Source organism: Chiroxiphia lanceolata, chromosome 3, assembly GCF_009829145.1.
Source record: "Chiroxiphia lanceolata isolate bChiLan1 chromosome 3, bChiLan1.pri, whole genome shotgun sequence".
Classification (NCBI taxonomy): domain Eukaryota; kingdom Metazoa; phylum Chordata; class Aves; order Passeriformes; family Pipridae; genus Chiroxiphia; species Chiroxiphia lanceolata.
Window position 1 is genome coordinate 18,259,358 of NC_045639.1, and position 26,906 is coordinate 18,286,263.

General features: G+C 42.3%; 1 protein-coding gene and 1 long non-coding RNA gene across 5 annotated transcripts; one reads left to right on the top strand and one right to left on the bottom strand.

Moving 5' to 3' along the window:
- Positions 1-5,643: 5,643 nt before the first annotated feature.
- On the bottom strand, positions 5,644-14,436 carry LOC116783663. Of its 2 annotated transcripts, none has more exons than XR_004355782.1 (3): positions 14,247-14,436; positions 6,977-7,061; positions 5,644-6,325 (listed from the first exon to the last, which is right to left on the bottom strand). It is a non-coding gene; the product is annotated as an uncharacterized LOC116783663 (long non-coding RNA). The 2 variants fall into 2 exon arrangements; XR_004355781.1 differs by lacking the exon at positions 14,247-14,436 and adding an exon at positions 7,717-8,097.
- On the top strand, positions 7,731-25,630 carry TLR5 (toll like receptor 5). Of its 3 annotated transcripts, none has more exons than XM_032681376.1 (4): positions 7,731-8,113; positions 16,580-17,135; positions 17,745-17,849; positions 20,945-25,630. In XM_032681376.1, exon 4 carries the CDS (start codon positions 20,949-20,951, stop codon positions 23,532-23,534), a length of 2,586 nt encoding a protein of 861 aa, XP_032537267.1. In that variant the 5' UTR covers positions 7,731-8,113; positions 16,580-17,135; positions 17,745-17,849; positions 20,945-20,948; the 3' UTR covers positions 23,535-25,630. The 3 variants fall into 3 exon arrangements, with proteins under 3 accessions (XP_032537267.1, XP_032537268.1, XP_032537269.1); XM_032681377.1 differs by having other exon boundaries at positions 17,086-17,135; XM_032681378.1 differs by lacking the exons at positions 16,580-17,135; positions 17,745-17,849.
- Positions 25,631-26,906: the final 1,276 nt, after the last annotated feature.

Genomic DNA, 26,906 nt, shown 5'->3' on the forward strand with positions numbered 1-26,906 from the left:
AGTCCCCCTGAACCTGGCACATTTACAGTCCATGGCAGAATGGGACCCTCCTTGTGGCTGTGCTTTGTAATTTTTTTTCCTTGGTTTGTCCTCTTAGATTTTTGCATCAGCAGCAATCAACACTATCAGGTCGTATCAGGATGTCCTTCAGGCCCAGCTGTATGAGGTAGTGAGTATTTTCAACTCACATCAGCTTCAAAGCGAGTGGCATTGAAAACTAGGCAAATTTTAAAAATAAATAAATAAAAAATCAAGCTGAGGAGTAGCCTCATTGTTGTGTTGTTCCCATGCATTCGTTTTTCTCTTCAGATTAGTCATGCATTTGAAGAATGAGAAGTTCACAACAGGGCAGTGAAATCTCATGTTCATAATTAGGATCCTGGAAGGAAAAACCAGCACGTAAAACAGAAAAATGTTAGCCCGTGATTACACTGAAATCTCAAAGCTTAATGTGAGATATATTCATAAGTGCTTTTCCTGGAAAGCAACAGCCTCTGCCGTGCAATTACATATTTAAGCTCTGTGGAAAAGATTTGTTTACTGAGTGAGAAAGGCATAAACCCCAGGCTGCTGGTCAGAGAGAGTCCTGAGTAATCACCAGGATTACATAGACACAACAGTTCAAAGACCTTTGACATTTGATGAGTATTTTTCTCTTTTACAGAGTGAAGAGAGTTTGGACCTTAAAAGAAAAATTACCTGAGGCTTTAATTAGCAGAGCCACAGAGAAAGAAATGAAGAATGACTGTGGAGAGCAGTAAGTATATGCCGAAAGCTTACAGGGCAACGGATGCCAAGCAGGCTGTGATAGATTTTAAATTCCACATGTTTCTATATAATTCGAAGAAGACAGAAAATGCAAAAAAGACTGAAAAGCATAAATTTGTGATAACTGGGAAACGCTTCATTTGAGCCTCAACTGCTTTACTTGGCGTGATCATAGAGAATTGATTCTGCTCTCTTAAAAACAACAGCTGTTCACTGCTGAAGGCTATTCCTGGATTTGCACCATATACATTAGGGCAAAAGAGACACAAGTTTATGCTACTGTAGCCCATCTGTACTGGGCCTTGACCCACACAGCTGTGTCAGTGCTGGAGCATTGGCCAGGACAGCCAGTAGCAAAGGTGACCAGACACAAAATTCTCTCAGATGTACAAAGTAAATAATAACAGCAATGTGTGGGGTTACAGAAAACGGCAAGCATGTCATTTCAGGCAAATATGATTTGTGAGGTGATGGTTGCTTCACAGGCAGGAGGCAGAGAAGCCTAGCCTCTGCAGCATCTCTTTTCCTTAGGCAGCACATTCCATGGCAGGAACAGGTGTAGATAAGAGCAGTGTTTTAGGGCTTGTACTGATAGCACAAAATGAGTAGAAACTGCTGCCAACTAAAAACAGGCAGAAAAAGTACAGAAAGAGGCCATAAAAAAGTGAAACATATTTCACGTCTGAAAGGTTGGATTCTCAGGTGTGGATGAAGCCAGAAGCAATGTGACATCCTGCTCCAAGCACTTTCTCCAGTTACTCCTGGCTGGCAGGTGCTGTCAGCATAAAAGCAGGAGTGCAAAGCACCACTTAGTGGAGTTTGGCTAAATTGGGCACTGGGTGAGGTAGAGTGAGCTGCAGCACAACTGTTGTATTTTTCTATCCTGGCAGGTGAGACTGCAGTTGATGTGATTTCATACTGTGGGGCAGGAGGCTGAGTTGAAGGTCACCTCTCCAGAGAGGGCTGTGGTGGCAGGATGCTGCTGGGAAGCACAGTCTCCAGCACAGCTCTCTGGGGGACAAGTCCCACTATCTGCACCACTCTGAGGCCTCTCCTGCCCTGGACATGGGGGCCAGAGGCAGCAGCAGCAGAGGGGCTGCCACTCAGCTTGGGAATTCATGTTGTCGCCCAGCAGCCCTTCCTCTTGAATCTGGGTAAAAGATTACTTCCTCCTGGTTCTTGGTAAAAATGTGATCTAGTATCAAGACTTGCCTGCAGGCATCTTTCCATGTGAAAAAAAAATGTTAAGGAGTTTTTCTCAAGGATGTTACTTGCTTTGCTAATAAATTACTCTGGAGATCCTTAAAAGAATAATGTTGCTGGTAGTGCAAGAAGTGATGTGCTGGTTTTATGCTCTCCCCATCCTTTGTGCTTTTGAGTGGCACGACATGGCATGTCACAATTCATCTGTCATTTTTACATTTGGAGAAGTGGTCAGGATGGAGCAATCCAGCCATCCCAGCTGAATATGCAGTTGTTAACTGACAGATATCTTGAGTGCAACAGGAGTCACAAGGCTGTCATGGGGGTGTCAGCTTTTAAATCCCAGCTGCTTGCAGAACCTTGGCATATCATCAGTATGTACAGTTTTCAATTTCATGGGACATTTCTTTCGGTGTTACCAATGGATTTTGTTTTGCCTTCATCTTCCCTTTTTGTTAACACTGCAGAAACTTATTTCTTGAGGCTCTTTCCTGTCTTACACGATGCCGTGTGCGCTGTGTGATTCCCAGGGTGTTTCCATGGGCAGAGACCTGAGGCTGCACTACTGCTTTCATGTACACTCACGTACAAATGGCAGACAACTCAATAACATGAAAGGTGTCACAGGTTATTTTACTGCAGTCTCAGCTCTGACAGGTATTTAGGTTAGTATGAAACCGGGTTTCAGCTCCAGTCAGCCTTTCTTTGCAGAATATGGGAACAGCTGGCTGGCTGGTGGACGCTGCCTGAACAAAGGTCTCCTTCTGCTCTGAGTGGCCTCAGGGGGAAGCTGCTGCTGCATCTGGCTGGCCTGGCAGCAGGGCCCAAAATAGGGATTTGTCCTGTACAGCTGTGGAGGTCAGACAGTCTGGGGCTGTATTTTATACAATTCAACTGTGGGAGTATATTTTTCTCCTACAATCTACTCAGACCTGGGAGGGGAGCAGAGCGGGCTGAATCAATTCCTCTGACACTATCCTTTTGCATATTTTTACCTTATTTTTGAGAATCTAAAGCAGGGTAAGCACAGCTCTGAGGTTTTTTGCGAAGATCTGACCGTGTTAATTTCAATATATGAAACTTTGGTTTCAATGTCTGTTAAAATGAAAATATAATTTTCAAGCTAAAATGTAACGTGTTGAATTATTCTTATGTTGAGACTAGTAGAGCACATTAATCAGTTGATCAAACTTTGCTCAGTTAGCCTTTACTGATCTTGCTGTTCTCTTCTTTGCTCAAATTAACACAGTCATATTTGTAACTGAACTCAGTGGTAGCCAAGGCTATAAAGGCAGATAAATGCCAAAACCTACCTCTCCAAAGTCTTTAGTCTCACTAAGAATGAAGCTCACAGAAGCACACTGAGATCAAAATCAATGCTCCCTAAACCAGGAAAAGATTCATTTGCAGAGGCTCATTTTGGATTCTTCTATATGCATAAAGAGAGAATAATTAACTTTGTATGTGTAGAGTTTTATCTTTTCTTATTCTCTACATTCTGTGGACAAACTGTTGAGTTCACTGCTTCAATAAAAGCTTTCCAAAACACTTTAATAATTCCCCAAATACTGGCTTTTTTTTCCTTTTTCTTTTTTTTTTTTTTAAGCTAGAGGTTTATTAAGAAGATCACAGATTTTGCTATGTTTGTTGTGAAATCCAGGGGGGAAAAAAACGAAACAATTCCTGGCATTTATTATGATAATTTTAACTGAGACTCATAAGTTAAAGGAACTTAATGGCATTACCCATGCAAGATATGAAAACCTCGTCTCCAGAAATAATGACCTTATTACAGCGTTGATCTTGTGTGGGTGGAAGCCTGCTTTGGAATAAGCCTGGGGGAAATGACTGTGTATTTCACCTGCCTATTGTACATTATAGGTGAGCTCAGAGGTACAATAAGATACACATTTGGCAAGTGTTTTACAAGTAAGAAATTGGTAATTTAATGCATTAATCACCAGAGTGCAATTACAGACCTTAATTTAGAAGGTATTAGTCATTCGCCATAGATAACCTTCTGTGGCTATTAGAATTTCATAGTCTGAGTTCATTACAACTGGCAAATGTCATTTGCAGAACCAGCACACACAAGGGGCTGTTCTTTGGCTTCAAGCACAGTTTTGCAGTATTAAATACACTGCATTAAATACAAGAGAGAGCACCTGTTTGGGTCTTATTGCAATAAAGATTATATCCTAGTTGCATTTCAAGGGGGCTTATAAAGGTTGCACCTTATTAATGTATTTTATTAGCATGTTTAAAATGGAGTGGGATACACTGGAAATATCACCTGCACATCAGTAGAAGACATCATAGCTATTGATAAGCCATGGCAAGAAACAGCCTATTAACCTGTCTCTATCAAAATGTGAGACAAATGATTATTTGTACAAAATCTGTTAGAGCATTTACTGACCTTTCATAAATGAACCTTCATATATGGTATTTTCTTGAAATTAGTAATATGCTTAAAATTAGATCTCTCAGTGCTTAATTTCAAGAAGCTGCATAAATCTAGGAGACAGTAAAATTCTGTAAGTAATTGTTCCTAATTTTTGGTGTTTTCATGTGTATAATGGAGAGGACATCTTTTCCCCCTCCTTCCTAATTCCTTATGGTGCCTGCTAGGTGTCTAGTTTGCTGTGTGTATGTGACTTGCATAAGACAACAGAGGAGCAAGAAACATGTCTCTGCTCAACACAGACACCTTGGCAGGAAGACAGCTTTTGTTTTAGTTTCCATCGTTTCTTGCAAGTGACAAAACAACATGAGATGGTTGTGTAGGTGTGCCTTTTGTCATCAAAATATAACATGCATAACATGCTCATCTGCATCATTTGGAATTACATTACTTTCTCTGTGCAGAAAAGCATTGAAAGATGTCAGCACACTGCTACAGAAAATACAGCTGCAATAACAAACAACTTAGCTGTTTCTTTTCTCTCTGAGTTACACAAGCACAGTAGCTGAATACATTGACATTCTTTATAGAGTCCTGTGATTTATGCATTTGAAACCTGGAGGTTTTTAATATCTGAATCAAAAAGATTTAATCCAGTCTGCAGTCGTAATAATAGTGAGCAGTGTTCTATGATAAATCAGTCAATGCACCAAACCAAAAAAAAGTTCCAGGTTGGATTTTCAACCATAACTTAGCAAAAGCTTTTGCAAAAAACACTTCTGTAAATTCATGAACACTTGTTAGCAGCAGTTGACTGTACAAAAAGCAGCAGTGAATACCTTGCTTCCATGCTGAAGCATGCATTATGTATTAAACAAAAAGATGCTCAAGGACTATAGCCATGAAAGGACAGCAGTCCTGCTTACCTGCTGCTTCAACCACTTCTAAAGCTTTTATTCACAAACAGAAACAGGCTTAGCTGACACCCAAACTGTCCCTGCGTTCCAGGCCTTGCTTCAGTATAAAATTTCTCATCCATTTAGGTGTATGGGCAAACTTGCCTAAGCTGGCAAGATCCACAAAATCAGGACCTTGACAAGATCCTGGGTGCTTCCCACCTGCAACAACAAGCTACAACAGGATTATAAGTGAAGTATCCACCTTTGACACATATTGTGATGTGTGAACTGAGGGCACACATGGTTAAAACTTGATGCTGGTTTTTACTGTCACCACATAAAAAGAGGTGCTATGGTGGTAGACTCAGTAGAAAAGAGATTTACTCACTTACAGCTAAGAGTAATCTTGAAAATACTCAGAACTTAAAGTATCCACTTCCATCTATTCAACTCTAAGTAAGAGAGAAGCAGGACCAAACAGAAAATAAGTTGTTATTTATTTGAGCATAAGTATCACAACCTCACAGTGCAAATTTGCACAAAACAATGGGTGCTCACAGATACTTCTCTAATATCCCACGTGACCTGATAGAATTCTATAGGACTTTTCCTAAAGAATTTGTTTGCTCTCTCCAGTTCCCTGTGTTTTGTTTAAACATGCTATTCCAAATTACTTGTCTTCAAACACACAGGTCCTGTTTTCAGTGGCCTTAGAAATACTGCTTCAGTGCCAGGGTGTGTTGTAATTTCTTACCTGATTTAACATAAGTAAAACATATCCCAGGCAACCAGAGAAGTGCATTAAGACCATTAAAATACATGCATATGCAGTCACTTGTAAGTACTTAATACAAGAGTGACATAAGTATTAGTAATTAAAGGTATGTAACCCAGATTAGTATGAAGACAGGTACTTTGGTGTCATCTCAGGCCCAGTCGATTCCATACAAAGCAGAACAGCTCAAGCAGGAAAGAGTGAGAATTTCCTCTGTAGATATCCTCATGGTCGGGGGTGACAACAGGGGTCATCAGAGACAGAAGAGTTCACGTCCTATTAAAAAGAGAAAGGCTCCATAAGGAGCCACCTGGGTAGGAGAAGGGTCTATAACTTGGTGTGAGTTACAAGCAAGAGCTGCCTCAGGCACTTAATTCCAAAAGAGGCTGAGAGTTGTGCAACGCCAACAGAGTGGAGCCTCATTTTATTTAAAAGGTGAATCTTAAGACATGGCCCTGAGTTCTGCATTTCCAAGTGTCCAGATTAGATCATGCTTTGGTTAACATGCTGTATATTGGAGATCCAATGCTTTAGGCTCCTGTGTCTCCCATGCAATGTTACTAAATCCTCAGCTCACTGCTGCAGTTAAGGCCAGGCAGCCGTGCGCTCAAGAGTTAGCTCAGAGATTGTCAATTTTTCAAACAGCATCAATTTCCAGAAATTTTATTTCAGTGCAACCTGAAAATTTAAATTACTGTAATTTTTTAAAATAAAAATTACTCTGTCCTCTCTTTTACCTCCCCTTTTCATTCCTGGATTCCTCTTTAAGAATTACAGTAACAGGCAAATAAATTACTCCAGTTACAGATCTGTCATTCAACCTTAACTTCTTTAGGAAACCTAAGTGTTCCACTTAGTATAAGGTAATGTAGGAGATGGAATATAATGACCATTAGAAATAGGATAAGAATGTGAGTAGAGGATCACCTGCTTACAGTTATCTTGTGCACTTGCACATCAGAGACTCAGCTGTATTGGATGTAAGAGGCAGAGATAAACTGGCTCTTTCCACCTGCAAAAGACCAAAAGAAACAGCTCAAGCACCAAGCAGCCAGCAAACACAAATTTTCACATTGCTTACACTGAGGTGAGTTGGTATGATCATCTCCTACAGATTAAAATGTAGCAAAGCCCATAAAAGCTTACTCCTGTGTCCTGGCTGCATCCCTCAGTCTGGTTTCCCCTTGACTGACCCCTTCCCATAGAATCAGAACCATAGAATGATTTGGGTTGGAAGGGGCCTTAAAGATCATCTAGTTCCACCCCTGCCATAGGCAGGGACACCTTCCACTAGAGCAGGTTGTTCAAAGCCCCATCCAACCTGGCCTTGAACACTTCCAGGGAAAGGGCATCCACAGCTTCTCTGGGAAACCTGTGCCAGTGCCTCACCACCCTCGTAATGAAGAATTTGTTCCCAATATCCAATTTAAACATACCCTCTTTCAATTGAAAGCCATTCCCCCTTGTCCTATCACAAGCCCGTGTAAAAAGCCCCTCTCCAACTCTCTGTAAGCCCCCTTTAAGTAACTGGAACATGCTATAAGGTCTCTTTGAAGCCTTCTCCAAGCTGAACAACCCCAATTCTTTTCAGCCTGTCTTCACAGGAGAGGTGCTCCAGCCGTCTGAGCATCTTCATGACCCTCCTCTGGACGTGCTCCAACACTCACGCCCTTATGTTGGGGCCCCAGAGTTCGGTATCCAGCAGCCGGTCTTGGAGAGCTGGGGAGGATTTCCACTGTGCTGGGGAAATTCCCTCCCAGTGTTTCTTCCTTGGTGATTCTATCTTTTTCAATATTTTTTTTTTTCCATTCCATATGCACATCACCACCACTCTCCTCCATGCCCTACCCCTGCGGCACCCCAGCTCTCTCCGGCGCTGCCCCTTTATTTACGGTCGCCGTGCACCAGAAGGCGGCTCAGCTGCAGCGCCGTTCCCGGCCGCTGTGAACATTGCCCTCCCTCCCGGGCGCACCTTCCCGTCCCGGCCAGCCGTGCTTCCCCCGCCGGCACCGATCCTCAGCCATTCCCTGCAGGTCGAGCACGCTTTCCCGCTCCAGCCGGACGGTGTGTACGCGGGGAATAACGCGCGGGGGGACAGGCGCGGGGGGCGCTCCCGGGGGAGCGGCTGTTCCCAGCCTTTTCCCCGGCGCCGCCCGATTTCCCGTGCGGGGCTGCTCCGCTCCGCCCCGGGCCGGGCGCCGGCGGGAGGTGAGCCGGGACACCGGGATACGGGTGGGAGCCGGGAGTCTGAGTAGCAGCCTTACATGGCTCCTTCACAGCCCACGCCAGCCCAAGGGTCGGTCGTCACCCTCGCTTTCCCCCCTCTGTCGTTCCCTTTTCAGTCTCCAGGAAATAAGGGTATCCACCCGTAGGAGAGTGTTTTGGCACCAGGGTTGCACTTCTGCATTTTTCAGAGCAGTATGTAACTTAGCATTCATTCACTTTCCGGCCCTCCCCGAGGCAGACAAGGATCATTACCCTCATTTTATGGGGAAAAAATAGGTATGTGGAGTATAAAGTCCCTAAGAGGCACAAAGGCATCAGAGGTGGGACTTGATGAGACATGCCTGCATCTGGCCTTGGAAGACTCCACCTTGCAGGATGTCAGCAGTTCCCACCTTTCACTTCAGTACTTCGAGTACTCAAGCATGAAGCGTTATGCTTTTGCAGACACCCAGCAGTGCCCGAGTCTGGCAGGGCTGACCAGCCAACATATGATACAGCTACGTGGTACAGGTGTTGTGATGTAGGCATGCTTCTAGCTCAGAGCCAGCCCAAAGCACAGTAGTGTTTTAAAATGGAGTGGTGAACTGCACATCTTTGATTCCGTGGCTTATGGCTGGGAGCATTCACCCAAGCTGTGGGAGAGTTCAGCCCTTTCCATCCTCTGCCTGAGGGTGAATGGGACATATGTCTTCATCCTAATTGGGAACAGGCTAATTTTGGCCTCCTCCAGCTTCCTTGTGAAGCTCTGTCATTATGTGAGAAGCTGATTGAGATGGTAAGAGGCAGCAACTGGAGGGGAGGACAAGAAGGACTTCCAAGGTGTTCTCTAAGGATTGGTTTCTGGGTTGAACATGTGCATAGTCAGAACACGGAAGCTGCCCAGAGCAGATCTCCCTTCCCTCCCTTCACCCCATACAAAGCATCCCTTAACCCTTCAGTAGGCTGAAGCGCGTCTTTGATTTAGCAACTCTTGAACATTATTCACTCAGCTGGAAGAGCTGTAACAGAAGAGGAGAGTGCCTCCAGTCCAGAATAACCAATGCTTCCACAGTGAATGGGGGGGGGTGTGAGATAAAATGGTTTGGTGTTGCGTTGTGCAGAAAACAGAACTGAGAGTAGCTGTTTTACTTGATAGATTAATGTGCTAAATGAAGACATAGCTAGCTTTCCCTCTGGAAAAAGCTGGGAAGGGACAGAATTTAAAATATAACCTGCTTGAAGATTTCTGTTTCAGCAGTCCCTAGGTGTCAGACCTGGAATATATATGCAGGTGAGACCTAGCGTGCTACTACCATGCTGTGAGTCAACGGAACAACCCACTCACCCACAGCTTCCCTCAGGAATGGTTTCAGAAAGGCTACCAGCTACTTTTCTGTCTTCTTCACAGGTCTTCATTGCATTGTAGGTTCTACAGTACAGGATTATGTCAGCCATACTAGTGAGTGAAATTTTCACATTCTTCTCCTCCACCAACTAACTCAAATTTATTCAGATCTAAAGCTTATTTCAAAGAAATTCAGAAACTATCCTTTCAACATCTCCATTCCAGGAAAGAGCAGAGCAGGTTTCTAATTTCACTTCAATGTCTGGCAGATTTTCTCTCTCTTTGTATTGTATTTATGGTCTTTTCATCACTGGACATTTGCAGCTTGTTATCTTTTGATTGCTTTATTAAAATGTATGTGTAAAAAAACCTTGCAAAAGCAACCATCTCTTTGTTATCATTTGTTCCATTTGGCTCCACATATTCAGGCACCTGTCTCCATATTTTTTAGTAGTTCTTTATTAAATAACGTTTCCAGATTGGGTCCCAGGAGTGCAGGAGGGGTGACCACGCCATTCCCCCTCTGGCTAGCCAGTTAGTCACCTTTGCTGACTTCAGGCTACCAACCCATTACCAGTTTTATGCATGACCACTATTTCACAGGCATGACAGTGCTGATGAGCTTTATGAAAAGGTTACTTTTGCAGGTAAGGCTGTACAGAGCTCTGCTTGTGATCCCAGGAGTTACTGTCTGAATGCTGCTTCTCCACTTCCTGCTGCTTCCTCAAGAATTTCTGTCTCATCTGTGAAAGCTGGCCTCCTCTAAGTTAAAAATTTGACTGTCTTTCTTGAGACTCCTCTCCTATTATCAATTTGATCTCTTCCAGGCGAGAGCTTAAATCCTCTCTGCTTCTAATTATCCTGCAAGCACAAAAAAAGGACATTGTGCTCCTAAGCTAAATCCACTGTGTGAAGAACACAGTCCAAAATGATAGCTAAGAGGGAAGGGGAGCTAATAAGAAGGAAACATTTCTTCCCTGGAATGACTTCTAGTCTAGACCAGGCAGTTCTCACGTGACATTTTTCAAAGAAAAAAGGAAAACATGGACTCAGGATGTATCTGAGTGGTGACTATGACTGCTAGGTTGTTTGTGCAGCTTTGAATGAACGTCTCTACTGGGAAACAACAGTAGCAACAACTTGAAAAAAAACCACAACAGCCCCCTGAATCTTCACTGCCCTTGCTGAAGCCCTATTTCCTTAGGACCTGGAAGTTTGTAGGAAACCTTCTTGACCTTCTTCTGAAGCTCTCTTCATCATCCCCTCTGAGACACAGAGGTGAGGGAGGCTGGGCTACCCGGGGCTGGCAGATGAACCAGTGCCCAGCACTGGGGTGCTTCACTGGAACAACCAGCCCAGCTGGTTGCTCAGGCAGGGAAAGGAGCAGCCTGGCTCTAATCAGCAGGGAGACACTTAAAAATGTGCTAGGGGCTAAAAACGACTGAACTGGGGCCAGGACCTGGGGTCTGGGGCTACAGCACCCTCCCTCTGCCTATCCAATTTACTCCTGTCCTCTGGAGAAATAGCCTAGAGCGTGTTTTTTTCAAGTTTATTTTCTTATCCTTCTGGGGACTGTTTTCTTTTAAAGAACTCTTACCCTATAATTACGGAATCACATCTGTCTTTGTGTGTTTGCATCTCATCATATAATCTGATGGGATATCAAAACAAATAAATACAAACAAGAACTACATCATTACACCCAAACCAGTGGCTGAATTTTACGGTCCTTCTGCTCTGTCAGGTCATTAAATGCCTTATTGCCTTATGTTTTTTTCCATCAGTGACAGGAACTGCCACAGTACTCACTTGCCTTATAAGATGCTTCCTGATTTTAAGTTGGAAAATGCTATATTACAGTTAAGAATCCTAGCAACTTAAGGGAGATGCCAAGGGGGTGGGGGCATATTCATTAATCATATGATGAATGAAATAGTTTCTTTTTTAGTTTGTAATTGGCTAGAGGGGCCCCGTGATGAAAAGTATGTTTACACTGCTCAACTTTTTATGAGCACAAATGCATATATTATGATGGCTTAGAGCTTGGGCAAAAGCTCGGATCTTTACTTTTCTTTCAGTAAGTAGATTTGATCTAATCAGATAACAGCAGCAATACAAATTTTCACAATAGCAGTTGGCCTTTATCTGACCGGTCTAAGAACAAAGGTTTACTGTTTGCAGTATATCTTTCAAGATCTTTTTTATGGCCTAGATAAATATTACAAACTCCTTGTCAGTAAGGCTATCTGTTAGATTAAAAGAAAAAGGATGCTCTTTGAAGGTCTTTGGGGTTTTTTTCTAGAAATTTTACCAAGTGCCAAATACAAATAGTTCTTCACAGCCAGTGTTTATCACGAGGCTCTGGGAAAGATGCCCATAGTTTTTGCCATGACTGAAGAAAATATGAGTGATGTTAGGGCATTAGACAAGGATATTTTGTTCTGCACTTGATAGAAGAAGTAGGAATGATTCTCATTTCCTTACAGAATTTTGACATGTGAATATATAGAGAAAGCTGCACAAGGGAGATTCTATTCATTTGGATGGCAGGAAGGAACCCAAGATCTGAAGAATGAGATTGAGACATATTTTTCTATTCAGGTGAATTTCAGTGGATTTTAGGCAGCCAAGTCCCCAAAATGTGATCCAAAAGGCCCTTCCTTCAATCATAAACCCACAAGGCATCTCCACATCTGCGGTGGCTCCCAGTGCGTGTAAGCCATTGCATGGGATCACCCCGGGGTGAGGAGCCTTGCACAGCAATTGCAGGTGTTGGGGAGGTCAATACAAAGAACATGACCCCTGGCAGACCTACTCAGGGGAGCCTGCGTGGAGCACCTCTAGCAGAGCTGCAGCTTTGAGTCTAGTGCAGGGCATGTGAGCCATGAACATTTTCTTTCAATCTTCAGCCAAGGAAAAGAGAAGTCCCTGATGCTATGGCCCAATTAGACCATTAAAGGAAGTGGAAGACCCGAGTGCTTAGCCTGCCTCAGTCTGAGAAGCTTCAGTCTGGTTCTCACTCAAGGAAACTGCTCTAACCAAAAGGCTGTAAGCACGTAAGTGTGTCAGGTAACAGTACCTGCCATCTGTCCTGCAGAAATGTGGCTGTGCACACAAGGATGCAAGAGCTGTGAGGATTTTCAACAATGCCAAGTGTAGGGTACTGCACCTGGGGAGGAATAACCCCAAGTACCAGTACAGGTTGGGTGCTGACCTACTAGAGAGCAGCTCTGCTGAGAAAGACCTGGGAATATTGGTGGATGACAAGTTGACCATGAGCTGGCAGTGAGCCCTTGCTGCCAGGAGGATCAGTGGTATCCTGGGATGCATTGGGAAGAGAATGGCCAGCAGGTTGTGGGAGGTGATTCTGCCCCTCTACTTGGCCCTAATGAGGCCACATTTGGAGTGCTGTGTCCGATTCGGGGCTCCTCAGCACAAAAAAGACAAGAAGCTACTGGACAGAGTCCAGCAGAGGACAACAAAGATGATGAGAGATCTGGAGCATCTCTTATGAGGAGAGACTGTGGGAGCTGGGCCTGTTCAGTTTTCCTTCAGAGAAGAGAAGACTGAAAGGGGAACTCATTAATGCATACATATATCTCACAGGTAGGTGCCAAGAGGATAGTGCCAGACTCTTTCCAGTGGTGCCCAGCGACAGAACAAGGAGCAATGGCCATAAACTGAAACTTCAGCATGAGAAAGAACTTATTTGGATTGAGTGTGGCAGAGCACTGGAACAGACTGCTCAGAGAGACATTCAAAACCAACCTGGACACATTCCTGTGTAACCTGCTCTAGGTGACCCTGCCTTGGCAGGGGGCTTGGGCTAGATCAGTTGAACAAGATGATCTCCAGAGGTCCCTTCCAACCCTAACAATTTAGGGTGATTTTGAGATTTTTTTGCTGAGCAGGGGTTGGAAGATAAACTTCTTGAATTATTTTGGAATAGAATATTGCTTGCTTAATTATGGTTGCTTAATCCAAAGCACTAGTTTAGCTAAAATCCATAACCAGACTTCAGCTTTAGAGCCCAGTGTTGAGTACAGAATTAGCAATGGATGTTACTGTCCTGTAATTCCCTTTGTCAGTACATGTCCCTGGCATAACGTTGCATCCAATCAGTATTCCTCTTGTTTTGCCCAACTGGAGTATTATAGTCAACTCCTCAGTTTTCCTTTAGCATTTACTTCCACTTTGAGCTACCACTTCCCACAGTCACAGCCTCTAGCCTCAGTGGCTTTGAGCCATTCTCAGAAAAACTGAAAGTCATAGGTAAGCAGCCCAACTGTTCTAGATACCTTAGAGGAAGTCTCAGCCCTGTAACATATAAACAACAGAGACCGGTTTCCATTGTTTGCATTGCTTCTTAGTCTCTTTTTTTATTTCTGGTTTTGATTTGCTTTTTTGGTTGGTTTGTTGTTGTTATTGTTCAAGTCTGCTTCAGTCTGATTGGGTGTTTCCACAGAAGGGTCAGTGCAATGCAAACAAGATCAGAGCTGCACTAGCCAGGGATAGGGCAGATAATCATGCATGGGCTGTGTTAGGTTTGTGCATGCTTTCTAATCTTCATTCTCAGGCTTTGCTTGGGGTTACTTTTCTGACTGGGCAGCTAGCACAACAAAATTCCCAAGATAACTGAAGCCTTACCTTTAAATCCAGACTAAGACACACTGGAAACCAGGCAGATACAGTAGATCATACCAGTGTAGGAGTTCAACCTCATTTATATCCTGGTGCACTTGGTCTATGTCTAGGCCAAAGTATAGTGAAAAGGGAAAGACACTGAGGAAAAGAAGATGGAGTAAAAGTAAACTGGGCTTGGAAGGGGAAGGAGAAGAAAAGAAAGAAAGGATTTCTTTGTTACAGTTCTTGTTCTAGAACTTCTGGCCTGAATTGAGAGTCTTTTAAAATCTGAAAGTCCTTCTAGCTGAGATCATTTATACTGAGTCAGACTTAACCTGAAACTGAGCAAAAATGCCCTCGCTTACCCAAATGTTCTGTACTGTGTTTGTATAGGTTTTGGTAGAAGTGGGGACTACAAGGGTGCCTCTGTGAGAAGCTGCCAGAAGCTTCTCCAGTGTCCTGCAGAGCCAGTGCCAGCTGGCTGTGAAATGGACTCACTGCTGACCAAGGCCAAGGACGTCAGTGATGGTGGCAGAGCCTCTGGGATACCAGATTTAAGAAGGGGGGAGGAGGTAACTGTGCAATGACAACTACAGCTGGAGAGAGGAGTAAGAATGTGTGAGAGAAAGAACTCTGTAGACACCAAAGTCAGTGAAGAAGGAGGGGGAGGGGGTGCTCCAGCTGCTGGAGCAGATTCCCCTACAGCCTGTGGTGAAGAGCATGGTGAGGCAGCTGTGCCCCTGGAGCCCCTGGAGAGCCACAGTGGAGCAGATATCCACCTACAGCTCCTTGAGGACCCATTCGGCAGCAGATCAGTGTCCCAAGGACACTGTGCTCCCATGGGAAGCCTTCACTGGAGCACACCCCTGGTGGGACCTGTGGACCTAAGGAGAGAGGAGCCAATGCTAGAACAAATTTACTGGTAGGACTTGTGACCCCATGGGGGACCCACACTGGAGTAGCCTGTTCCTGAAGGACTGCACCCTGTGGAAGGGGCCCATGCTGGGGCAATTTGTGAAAAACTGCAGCCTGTAGAAAGGACTCAAATTGGAGAAGTTTGTGGAGAACTGTCTCCTGTGGGAGGGACCCCACACTAGAGCAGGGGAAGAGTGTGAGGAGTCCTCTCCTTGAGGAGAAAGTTGTGGCAGACACAGCATGTCTGAACTGACCACAACCCCGGTTCTCCGTCCTCCTGTGTCACCGGGCAGAGGAGGAGGTAGAAAGTTTGGGAGTAAAGTTAAGCCCGGGAAGAAGGGAGGGGTAGTTATTTCTCATTACCCTACTCTGATTTGACTGGTAATAAATTAAACTAATTTCCCCAAGTCCAGTCTGCTTTGCCCATGACAGTAATCAGCGAGTGATCTCTCCCTGCCCTTACCTAGACCCACGAGTCTTTCATTGTATTTTCTCTCCTCTATCCAGCTGAGGAGGGGAGTGATAGAACACCTGGCATCCAGCCAGGGTCAACCCACTACAGGTTCCAAACTCCTCCTGATCTTTGTTTCCTTTTCCCAGTAGCTTTTTCATGCCTATGTGTTTTGTACCTGTGGCTGATTTCTTTATTGATACTGTTTCTCAGTGCTGTACTCGGCCAGTTTCTGGCAGAAAGATCTGGGGGTAATAAAATAGGAAGAATGGTTTAGATTAAATGAATAGAAAACAGTCTCTGTTCAGTTAGCTGGGCTCTGGACATATACATAAAGAAGTTGGCTTAAATACACTTTCGAAACAGTCACAAGAAAGGCTGTAAACTGATGATGAAAGCAGTGTGCATATCAAAAGTTAAGTCTGTAATTTTATACACAAACATCTCACTTTAGAAAAAAATAATGAGACAATTAAGACAGTGTTTGCCACTTTAGTGTCTAATGTTTTGGGGTACAGAGGGAGAAAAGAGGACTGTCTTCCATGCATTGGTTTCACAGGCAAGAAATATACCCTGAAGTTGTTGAATCCTATCTTTCCCTTTTCTCTGGGGAGCTTTTGTGCTGCCTGTGACAACTAAGTGGTGTTTCACAGAAAGGCATCAGGGTAACAGCGGCACTCACGCAGGCTCCAAGAGAGCTCTCGTATCTTGCTGTCCAAACAGAAAGACCCTTAGCTATGAAGTTAAAGGGAAGAAAAGCCTTCCAACTTGGCAGAAGGATTAATGTTTATCCCTTAATCCTTAATCCTAAAACAGGCTTGTGGCAATTAAAGATGAGATTCTCACACACTCATCAAAAGATACTGCTACCTTTATTGTGTATATACTCGACTCTTCTGTGATTCAGTGACCTACAGAAAAGGACCTGGACGTTTTCATGAAAATTAGCATTAGTAAAAAATGTACTCTTTTTTTCTCCTTTTTGGTGCAGATATGAAGATTTTACCAGCTTTTTCTGTCTTTACCTTTTTATCCATTGACAACATCCTAAACACCAAAATGGCTGATATCCTTGGTCGCAGGACTTCATCTTTTTGGAATTATTTTAAGTAGTCTGTGCATGTGGTGGGCACACAATTCCTCTGGCTGACTGAGCTGTCATCTACAAAGAATCTCCTTAGAAGGATATCATGGTCACTGCAATAGGTTATTAAAAATATTTTCAAACTCTTTCAATCTTATTGGTGATTATTTTACACTGGTCTTCCCCAGAGTCCATCTGGATAGCCAGCACTTCTGCTGCTTTTTCCCCCAAAACCTATGGCTGACAACTGAGAACACTTAGGCCTGCTGCTCATTTTCATAAGCACACACAATTCATACCTGTTCCCTCCCACTGGTGTGTGCTGATTCTCATTTAAACTAGGGTTATGTGACAGAAGCACAGGAGGCTGCTGCTGCACAAAACCACTTCTAAGACTGAAATTTTTCTTTCAGGTCACTCTTTTTAAAAGCAAGCCTCAGGCCTCAGCAAGGACAGAAGCAGGGTATGTAACCCATTCTTTATTTATGTGGAATCCAGTGTATTTTTGTTGGGGGTGTGGAAAGGAGAATGGCAAATGCTTTCTAACTCTCCATGGGAGAGTTGTTACTCTGGTATGAGTAACAAAAAGAGACAGCCTTAGTCCCCCTTTTCAGCTTTACTTCAAGCCTTGCTTACTGACAGTCTCTCTGGGTGTCCTAAGGCGTATACAGCTGTGCTGAGATAAACAGGCACTGCTACAACATCCACTCTCAGGTACTGCCAGTTCCCATCCTTTTTTACTGTGCTAGTGAAAGTTTCTAGGTGATTTCAAACCAGGTTAACAAAAGTTTTACAAAAAAGTAAGTACAATAGTGAAAGTACCAGATGACCCAAAGCTTCTGCATCTGCCTTCCCTGATCCAGATGCACAGGAGGCTGAGACCAGAGCTAGAGTATGTGCATTCTGTATGCACTCACTTATGCTTTTAGATCTAGGTAGAATATTCACCCTGCATTGTAAAAGTTATTTCCATTGCTCAGAAACATAGCCTGCTTAGGACTTCCCATCCCAAAAGCATTTGCTGCATTTTTCATCCCACTCCTACTGGGCCTTGATTCTCTAAACTTGACAGGACAAGAGGATAGAGTCTCAAGCTCCACGAGGGGAGATTCAGGTTGGACATCAAGAAAAACTTTTTCACTGAAAGGGTGTTTAAACATTGGAACAGGCAGCCCAGGTAGGTAGTGGAGTCACCATCCCTGGAGGTGTTCAAGAAATGACTGGGTGTTGCACTTAATGCTCTGGTTTAATTGGCGTGGTGGTGTTCAGTCATAGGTGGGACTCGGTGACCTTGGTGGTCTTTTCCAGCCTTAAAGATTCTAAGATTCTATGAATGAAGCGTTTAGACATCCCTTCATCTCCATGTCCATGCACAGACATGTAATTGAATGGGAGGATCCTCGTTTTGTGGGAAGAATATTCTTCCCAAAACATTTTAAAGGCTAACGTACAGTGGTGAAGGGTTGCATAAAATGCTACATGATGGGATTCTGTTAAAATACAAGTCTTTGTTGTCCTCATGAGAGCAGTAAGAGGCATTACTTATTGCCAGCATCACCCTCCTGCTCATGGAGGGACAAGATTTGGGAGAGAAGGTAGTAACTTATGTGGAAAAAATTGAAGGAGCAAAGAGTTTACAAGTGAAATCTTCCTTGTCGGTAAACCAGAGCAGAAGTAGAGTGTAACAACTGTTAAAGGGTTGTTAGGTATTTGTTAACTTACAAGAATGTGGAAAAACAAGTAAGTATAAAGGGAAAGGTGGCTAAAAATCTTTCATCATTTTCTTATATTCTAATAAAGAAAATAAAACAACATTTTAAAATTTAAAAACAACAACATTTCCTAATTCTTACATTCTAAGCATTTTGATTTTTTTCTAGCTGTCTGTTGTACATGTGTCCATCAAATATTGACTTCCAAAGTATTTTTCTGTCTGCCACTGCTTTTGATAATGCAGTGATTTTGCCCAAACTTTAAAAACTAGCCATAGCATCTGTGCAAATACAAGGAATGAAAATGTAAAAGTCTGAAAGATAAATGTAATTTAAAACTATTTGTGCTAAACATCTTATATTACAATGTCAACAAGAACCAATGTCACAGTTGTCAAATACTAAAAGGGAAACTTGTTGCTTTGTTTTCATGGTTCTAGGAAAGAAAAATGTAAAAATGTAGACAAGATCTTGAATCACCTGTTATATATTTGGGTGTTTCTTAATAACCTACAACATTCTGTAGTCACAACAACAAACATTACATAGTTTGCTGTTTTTAATGTTCCCTTTAAAAGTGTATGCTAGGTCAAAAAAGAGGGTAGTAAATACAATTATATTCTAGTACTTGGAATTATTCCCCATAGAAGACGTTAAAATCTCTTAAGTGTTTTTTTGAAGTACAGTACAAAACCAACCACCTTAGGGCTAATAATTTGCTCTATTCTTTACTATGCTCAATAAAACAGAATTTTGATACTCACTACCTACAATTTGTTTTTCTTTGCAGCACATTTGCTTTTTTTGCAGCCCATCCTAAATTCCTTAGTGAGACAAAATGCGAATGAAATTTGAATGCCAGGACTTCAGAATTCAACACTCTTATCCTATATTCATAATCTCTTTTACCTCAAGAATCAGATCTTGTCCTAAGCACACAAGAGTGTCCTAAAAGTGTAAAGATTAGTATTTTAAGTTTCAAGGTGTTTGTGTTTTCCATTTGGTGTTTGAGCCTCTAGGGTGAAAATTTGCAGACTCACTCTAGTAGTCACAGCTGTTACAAGTTAGAGTTTTAATATAATCAAATGACTTTGAGATGTTTGGTAGAGTGAGATTGGACTGTGCTGTAATACCCTTGTATTTCCTATGTAGCAGATAGTCTCTAAAAATTGGCTTTCTCTTTCCTTTGGTATTTGCAATGGGAATGTCATAGTGGTTTCTACTGACATACTTTTTTATTTCCCAGAAATCCCTTTGTATGGCAGCAAAAAGCATAAGATGATTTTAGTTTAATAGTACAATATTCTGCATAGAGGCTTGTACTTGTGCTTTAAAGAAGCAGTGTGCTCAAATCAGAACAATAATTGATCAAAGCCCCACTTTTTTCCTCTCTGAAGTAGATTTACTTTGCAGACGTTAGATGGCCACTGGGGGCTTGGCTCCCCAAGAGTTTACACTTACCAATTTTTAAGCAGATTGTGCTGGAGGACACAAAAATTCTTCCACTGGGTTACCATTTCATTTCAATAAATGCTTGTCTAAAAGCAGAAGCAGATGGTTGCAATCTTAGTTAGAAGGGATTTTTTTAAAAACTACAGTACACAAGCAATCACTTTAGGGCTAATAATTTGCTCTGTTCTTTACCATGCTCAGTAAAAAAGACCTTCCTTGCTTCGAAGAGGTTTTTGTCTTGGATAAAAAGGGAGACAGGCAGACAGATGGCATAATGCAAGGAAAATACAGAGTGGGAATATATTAATAAATGGATTCATCAGCAAGCTGCATACATTACGTTATCCACCTTTTTGTATAACTTAGGAACTTACAGTTCCGGAATACAGTTTTTCATGAAACATGAAATCTCACAGGACAGTTTCAGGCTACTGTGTCTTTTCTGTTCCTTCAGCGTAAGCCTTGTTCCTGCCTATACTTTCAAAAGTATCTCACAACCATTTCAAGAAAAATTTCACATTGTCAGCATAGTCTGAGGCTCCAGGAACCCCAAAAGAGGTCCTCCTCTTAAAAATTCGAGGCTGTTAGGTAGTTCTGTATGACAGCAATCTAAATTCCAAATAGGTAATAACCCTCATAAGGAGAGTGCTCAGGGAAAGAAGCAGCGTTGGCCTGCTCTGCTGAGATGACTGGATGATTGCACTTTACTTGGGTACTCCAAACTGTTTAAACCTATTTGGATAACTGATAAAGGAATTAAGCTAATACACCAGCATTACCTATTCCATGGCGCAAATTAAATAGCTAGGCTGAGATTTCAGCCCCTACCTAGTGGGGTTATGGTGCCACCCTTAAGGTACATAAAGAAGAGTTACTTTTTAGGTCATAGGAGTTGCTCGCATCATTCCGGGACCCATGTTCTGACCAGACAGCCTATCAGATAGTACCTGTTAGACTTCAGAGAAAGGATAGATTCCCAAATCACTAGTAACTTTTAGTGTGACATTAGTCCTCTCTTCCACAACTGTTAAAAATGAGCTCTACAACTCACTGCATAGATAGCCAACTGCAGAATTAATGCTCTCTATTTTCACTTTGTTTCACCTAGGTTCATGATGCTGTGTCATCAGCTAGTGCTTGTCTTTGGACTCTCACTAGCTAGTGGGGTGTGTGCATCTAGAAGCTGCTACTCAGAAGCCCAAGTCTCCATATATTTTTTCTGCAACCTCACAGATGTTCCACTTGTGCCGAAGGATACGGTGAAGCTTTTCCTAACTTACAACTATATCATACGAGTGACTGAAACTTCGTTTCCACTGCTGGAGCACTTGTTGTTGTTGGAATTTGGAACGCAGTTGGTCTACCCTGTTACCATAGGGAAAGGAGCTTTCAGGAACCTGCCAAACCTTCGTATCTTAGATTTGGGATACAATAGGATTCTTCAACCAGATCTTGATGCTTTTGTGGGTTTGCCAAGTCTGACTGTACTCCGTTTGTTTGGGAACTACCTTGGAAATTCCATCCTTGAGGAACGTTACTTTCAAGATTTGAGATCATTAGAAGAATTGGATCTTTCAGGGAACAAAATCACCAGACTTCAGCCTCATCCATTATTTTATAATCTAACAGCCCTGAAAACTGTGAACCTGAAATCCAACTACATATCTGACCTATGTCAGAGCAATCTTACCAGCTTCCAAGGAAAACATTTTCTATTGTTCAACCTCAGTTCTAATTCTTTGTACAAAGCAGAAAGTGTAGACTGGGCCAAATGCCCAAATCCTTTCAAAAATATTACATTTAACTCACTAGACCTTAGCAAAAATGGCTGGAGCACGGAGAGAGTCCAATATTTCTGTACAGCCATTAAAGGGACTCAAATCAGGTCTTTAATATTTAGCACTCATATAATGGGTTCGGGATTTGGCTTTCAAAACTTAAAAAATCCAGATAATTATACTTTTGCAGGACTAGCAAGAAGTGATCTTAGTTCCCTTGATATTTCAGGGGGTTACATTTTCTCTCTCAATCCTTTAGTCTTTCAAAGCCTTGGTAATCTGGAAGTCCTGAACCTTTTCAAAAACAAGATAAATCAAATTGAAAGGCAAGCATTTTTTGGCTTAGGCAACCTAAAAATCCTCAATCTCTCAAGTAATCTTTTAGGTGAGTTGTATGATCATACTTTTGAGGGTCTACGCAGTGTAGCATATATTGATTTACAGCAGAATCATATTGGGATGATTGGTGAAAAATCATTCCATCACTTAGAAAGTCTGAAAATAATTGATCTCCGAGACAATGCCATTAAAAAGCTCCCTTCCTTTCCACATCTGACGTATGCCTCTTTAGGTGACAATAAGCTAATGACTGTAGCTTACACAAGAATAGATACAGCATACCTAGATTTAGAAAGAAATTGGTTGGCAAATGTAGGTGACCTGTATATTCTTTTCCAAGTTCCAGATCTGCAATATATCTTCTTAAAACAGAATCGGTTCTCTTACTGTGTGAAAAGTGATAATGCTATACAAAATAGTCAGTTAAGCTATATGGATCTGGGTGAAAATATGTTACAGCTTGTGTGGGAGAGAGACTTATGTTTGGATGTGTTTGGGGCACTGTCCAAACTCGAGGTTCTCCATCTGAATAACAACTACCTCAGTGCTCTTCCACAGGACATTTTTAGAGGCCTAACATCTCTAAAAACCCTTAATCTGGCTTCCAATCTGCTGTCTCATCTTTCTCCTGGGCTTTTTCCAGAGAGCCTAATGTACCTCAACTTATCTGGAAACCAGCTGCTTTCCCCTGAGCCTGAAGTCTTTATGACTTTGAATATTCTGGATATAACACATAATAAGTATGTCTGTGATTGCTCTTTAAAGAGCCTACTAGTGTGGCTAAATGAAACCAATGTAACCCTAGCTGGCTCAGAATCTGACAGGTACTGTGCCTACCCACCTGAATTTGCAGGGGTACCCCTGTCGTATCTAGAATATGATGGTTGTGATGAAGATGAACTCCAGCAGGCACTCAGGTTCTCACTATTCATCTTCTTCTCTGTCACCTTTCTCATGTTTCTGGTGTCAGCCATCATTTTTACTCGCTGTCGGGGGATTTGTTTTATCTGGTATAAAACTATCACCAAAAAAATAATAGCCAGCCATCCACAAGTAACAAATAAATGTGAATACAGATATGATGCGTATCTGTGCTACAGTAAAAATGACTTTGAATGGGTCCAGAATGCTTTGCTAAAGCACCTGGATTCACAGTATTTGGATAAAAACAGGTTTACCTTGTGTTTTGAGGAAAGAGACTTCTTGCCTGGGGAAGAACATATCAATAATATTCGTGATGCCATTTGGAACAGCAGGAAAACAATTTGTATTGTGACCAGGCAGTTTCTCAAAGATGGGTGGTGTGTGGAAGCCTTCAATTTTGCCCAGAGCAGGTACTTCTCTGATCTGAAAGATGTCCTCATAATGGTAGTGGTTGGGTCACTTTCTCAATATCAACTGATGAAACACAAACCAATTAGAAACTTCTTACAAAGGAGTCGGTATTTGCGGTGGCCTGAAGATTATCAAGATGTAGACTGGTTTTTAAATAACCTTTCGTCCCAAATTCTGAAGGAGAAAAAGGTGCAAAGGAAAGCCAATGGTATTGAGCTGCAGACTGTAGCAACCATCTCACACTGACAGTGTGGGAGTTCCTGGCGAATATCCCATTTCCAGCTGTTCCATGGCAGGAGTAAACAGAAGTTTGGTTCCTCTTTCCTTGAAAAGACAGGCACAGAATGATAACTGATTCAGTATAAATCCTACAAAACATAGAGACAGCTTGAAAGCACCAAGCAAATAGACGAAAGTACTATTATTTTGTGGACTATGACACACATTTTCAGAAGACTTAAATGAATCATAGATACTCCACATTTTGGATGTTCATCTTCAGACAATTCAGTCCTGATTTTCAGAGTACTACCTACTTCACGGGTCTGTTTCAGTTAGAGAAGGATGCTCATGGTTGTTTTTTTAAAAAGAGCCCATGGAGTGACCAAATATGCTTTCAGGCACTGCCTGACCATCAGTTCATGGACTATTTCTGTGCTTTCTGAACCTTTAACTTCTCATGCTCCATTTCAAAGTCAAATCATTGTTTCACACCTTTATGCTTTAAATTGTTGTAACACAGATTTCATTTGTTTGCTTCCTACTCAATTAGCCTCAGCTTCTCAACTGGAACATACAAACTTTGGACTTCATTCGTGCTCTTCCCCTTCTCAACTTCTGTTGTCGTAAAGCTACAGTCACTGGTCTACTTCATTTGCTGCTGTTTCAGCCCAGTGCTTTTTCAGTTGAGCCGCCTTCTGCCCTGCAGAGAGGAGCAGGCATTCCCTTTGGATCTGAAGCAAGCCTAGGCTGGAAAAGCAAACAAGAGACTACCTCAGTAGCCGTGCAGGCTGTACACCTGTGACAGGGCCAATGGCCCAGTGACTGACAGACAGCGTTGGCATGCTGGGATTGGGAAGTACACTTGCACTTTGTAATTGTACTGTATAATTTGGGTTGTTCTCAGCACATCCTGTGTCCTGATCAGTTCTAAGTTGTTTTTCTGCTTCTACTGAAATGTTTTTCTGGAGTCATTAATGCCTGGTAGTCTCTTACTTCTCTAATTATTTTACCACTGTTTGCTCAGGTATGTGTCTTCAAGGAGTTGTTCAGGGTCATTTTAATAGAAGTCTGACTCAGTGTTTACTGATACAGGACCTGCACCTATTATTTTGATTGTGATGTACTCCTTGAAGGTACTGTTCATCTCTGTACATTTATTCAACAAAAGCTTACCAAAATACTTTCAGCAGGGCCTCAGTGGGGCTTTTTGCTGTAGTGAGGAAGCAGGAATGGGAGGTTTTTAAGTTGTCTGTCTTAACCTTAGCTGCAAATAAATAATACCATCCTAACTGTTTTGATAGAGATGAAATGTGAATGCAGTCATTTGAATATAGATGTGCCTGTGGCTGATCAAATTTGCTCTCAGAGCACAAGTATACAGGATTTCTATAGATAAAATTACTATAATTACTACAGTATTTCTTCCCTCTCAATCAGTGTAGTCACTCAGGAAGAGAAAAATGGGTAAACCTTGGAATATTTTTCAGGCGGCATGGGACAGGGGGATTGCAAATCAAAGAAGGGATGGACTGTGCTGGTGAATCCCTGGGTGTCGCTGTTGGCTCAGGTAACAGCCCGGGTTTCCAGAACCCCTCCTGCCTCCCGCTACTGCAGCTGCTGGCAGTGGGGGAAAATGGTGCTGCAGAGCAAGGACTAGGAAGTCACCAGCAGCCCTGGCTTCCCAGAGCCCCCCGGGCAGTCAGAAAAGCCACCACAAGCATTTCAGGAATGACTCTGTACAATGAAGATCATCTGCAGGCCCAGATTGTTTGTGGATCTGTACGTGGTGTAAGAGTTGGGGATTTTAAAAGCACCCTTAGAAATTATATTTGAATGATTGTCACAAAACATTTTTTGGTCAAGTGTTGATTAAGAGTCCTCTCCAGCTAGGACCTTACTGTATACTTACAAGACACTCCTATCACTTCAGGTAGTTAAAACTTACTTCTGCTAACCTATGTATGCAGGAATGACAAGTATATACAATAGATGTCTTTAATTATGGCTCTCATTTCATTTGAGATGCTTTTGTCTACCTCATGCTTATGCCACTGGTGGGAGGTGGATACATAAAGGTTGCATTTACTTCAGTCTTCGGAAAGATCTGTCATTTTATATAAAGATTTTAATAAAACCTTTGCATGAAATTTCATTGTCTGCCTCTGTGCCTGCATACCATTTTTGAAAATTAAAGAGATCATACCTGTGTCAGAAGCAGCTGGGAAAACTTCTTTCTACCACAGAGGTAGCTTAGAAATGCAGAAGAAGCCCAGCCCCCATCTGCACCTTTCAAATTCTGTTGCAAGGGGTCTACAAAAAGCAGTAAAAGGCTTTTTGGAGAACATGCTGTTGAACCATTCCTGACTGTGGAGCGGTCTACAGGCATATGAATAACTGCAGTGTCAAATTTTAAAGAGATCCAAAACATCTTCTTTTTCACTCGCTGTGAAACCATTCCAAGCCTGAGATGCTCAGAACAAATGCAGTTGGTGCAGTCTGTCCTATATGATGAAAAATCACCTTCAAATAGATCCCAGAACCCTGAACATCACCTCTGTAGAGTCACCTATCTTAAATGACAAAGCCTGGGGAATTGTCGAGAAAGAGCTTGTGCAGACTTTATACTCCTCTGCTCAGCAGGAACCACAAAAGCATCCTGTACAAAAATGGAGAATGACTATGTTTGATGAATTAAGGCCATAAATTGAGCCTTAAATTGAGCCTCAACCTCATAACTATTGATCGGATTTCCTTCAGGCTCGCTGGGAACATTACTGCTCTATTAGAATTTTATGGCTCCTTAGTTAAAGATACTCTCATCAGTTTTACTCACCTTCCTCAGTGAAAAACATTAACTTGTTGGAGGGTGTCCAGAATAGGGTGTGAAGTGTGGCACTGGCTCTAAAGCAAGCTATTAAGATGGAAGGTGGTGAATTTATTTGCAGTAGCAGCACAGGGAATATTCAGAGGACAGTGACTCAGTGCCCCGTGGTATCAGCTCAGCTATTCACTGGTAAAAGCCTCCTGCCACCATTGCAATATATATTATAAACATTAACTGGTCAAGTGGGCAATATTGTTCAACAGCAACAGCTATCCAGACTGTCAGAGTCCAAGGATTGCAAGGGCTCCTCCTCGAAATCAAGGCACTCGGGACCAGAACCCAGATTCTACAAACATATCCCTGTGGAGAGTAACAGAAGCCAACAGTTATATGCTTACGTATTATTTCACATTTTACATTATTATTATTTCACATTATTATTATTTCATATACAGTGAAACCAGGCTTCCCCTCCACTCTGACATGCATACTAGTCTCAGCAAAGTGCAATTATATTTGCTAATCCCAATCCCTAATCCCTCCTCAGAGAGACTGTTCCACATGCAGGTAGA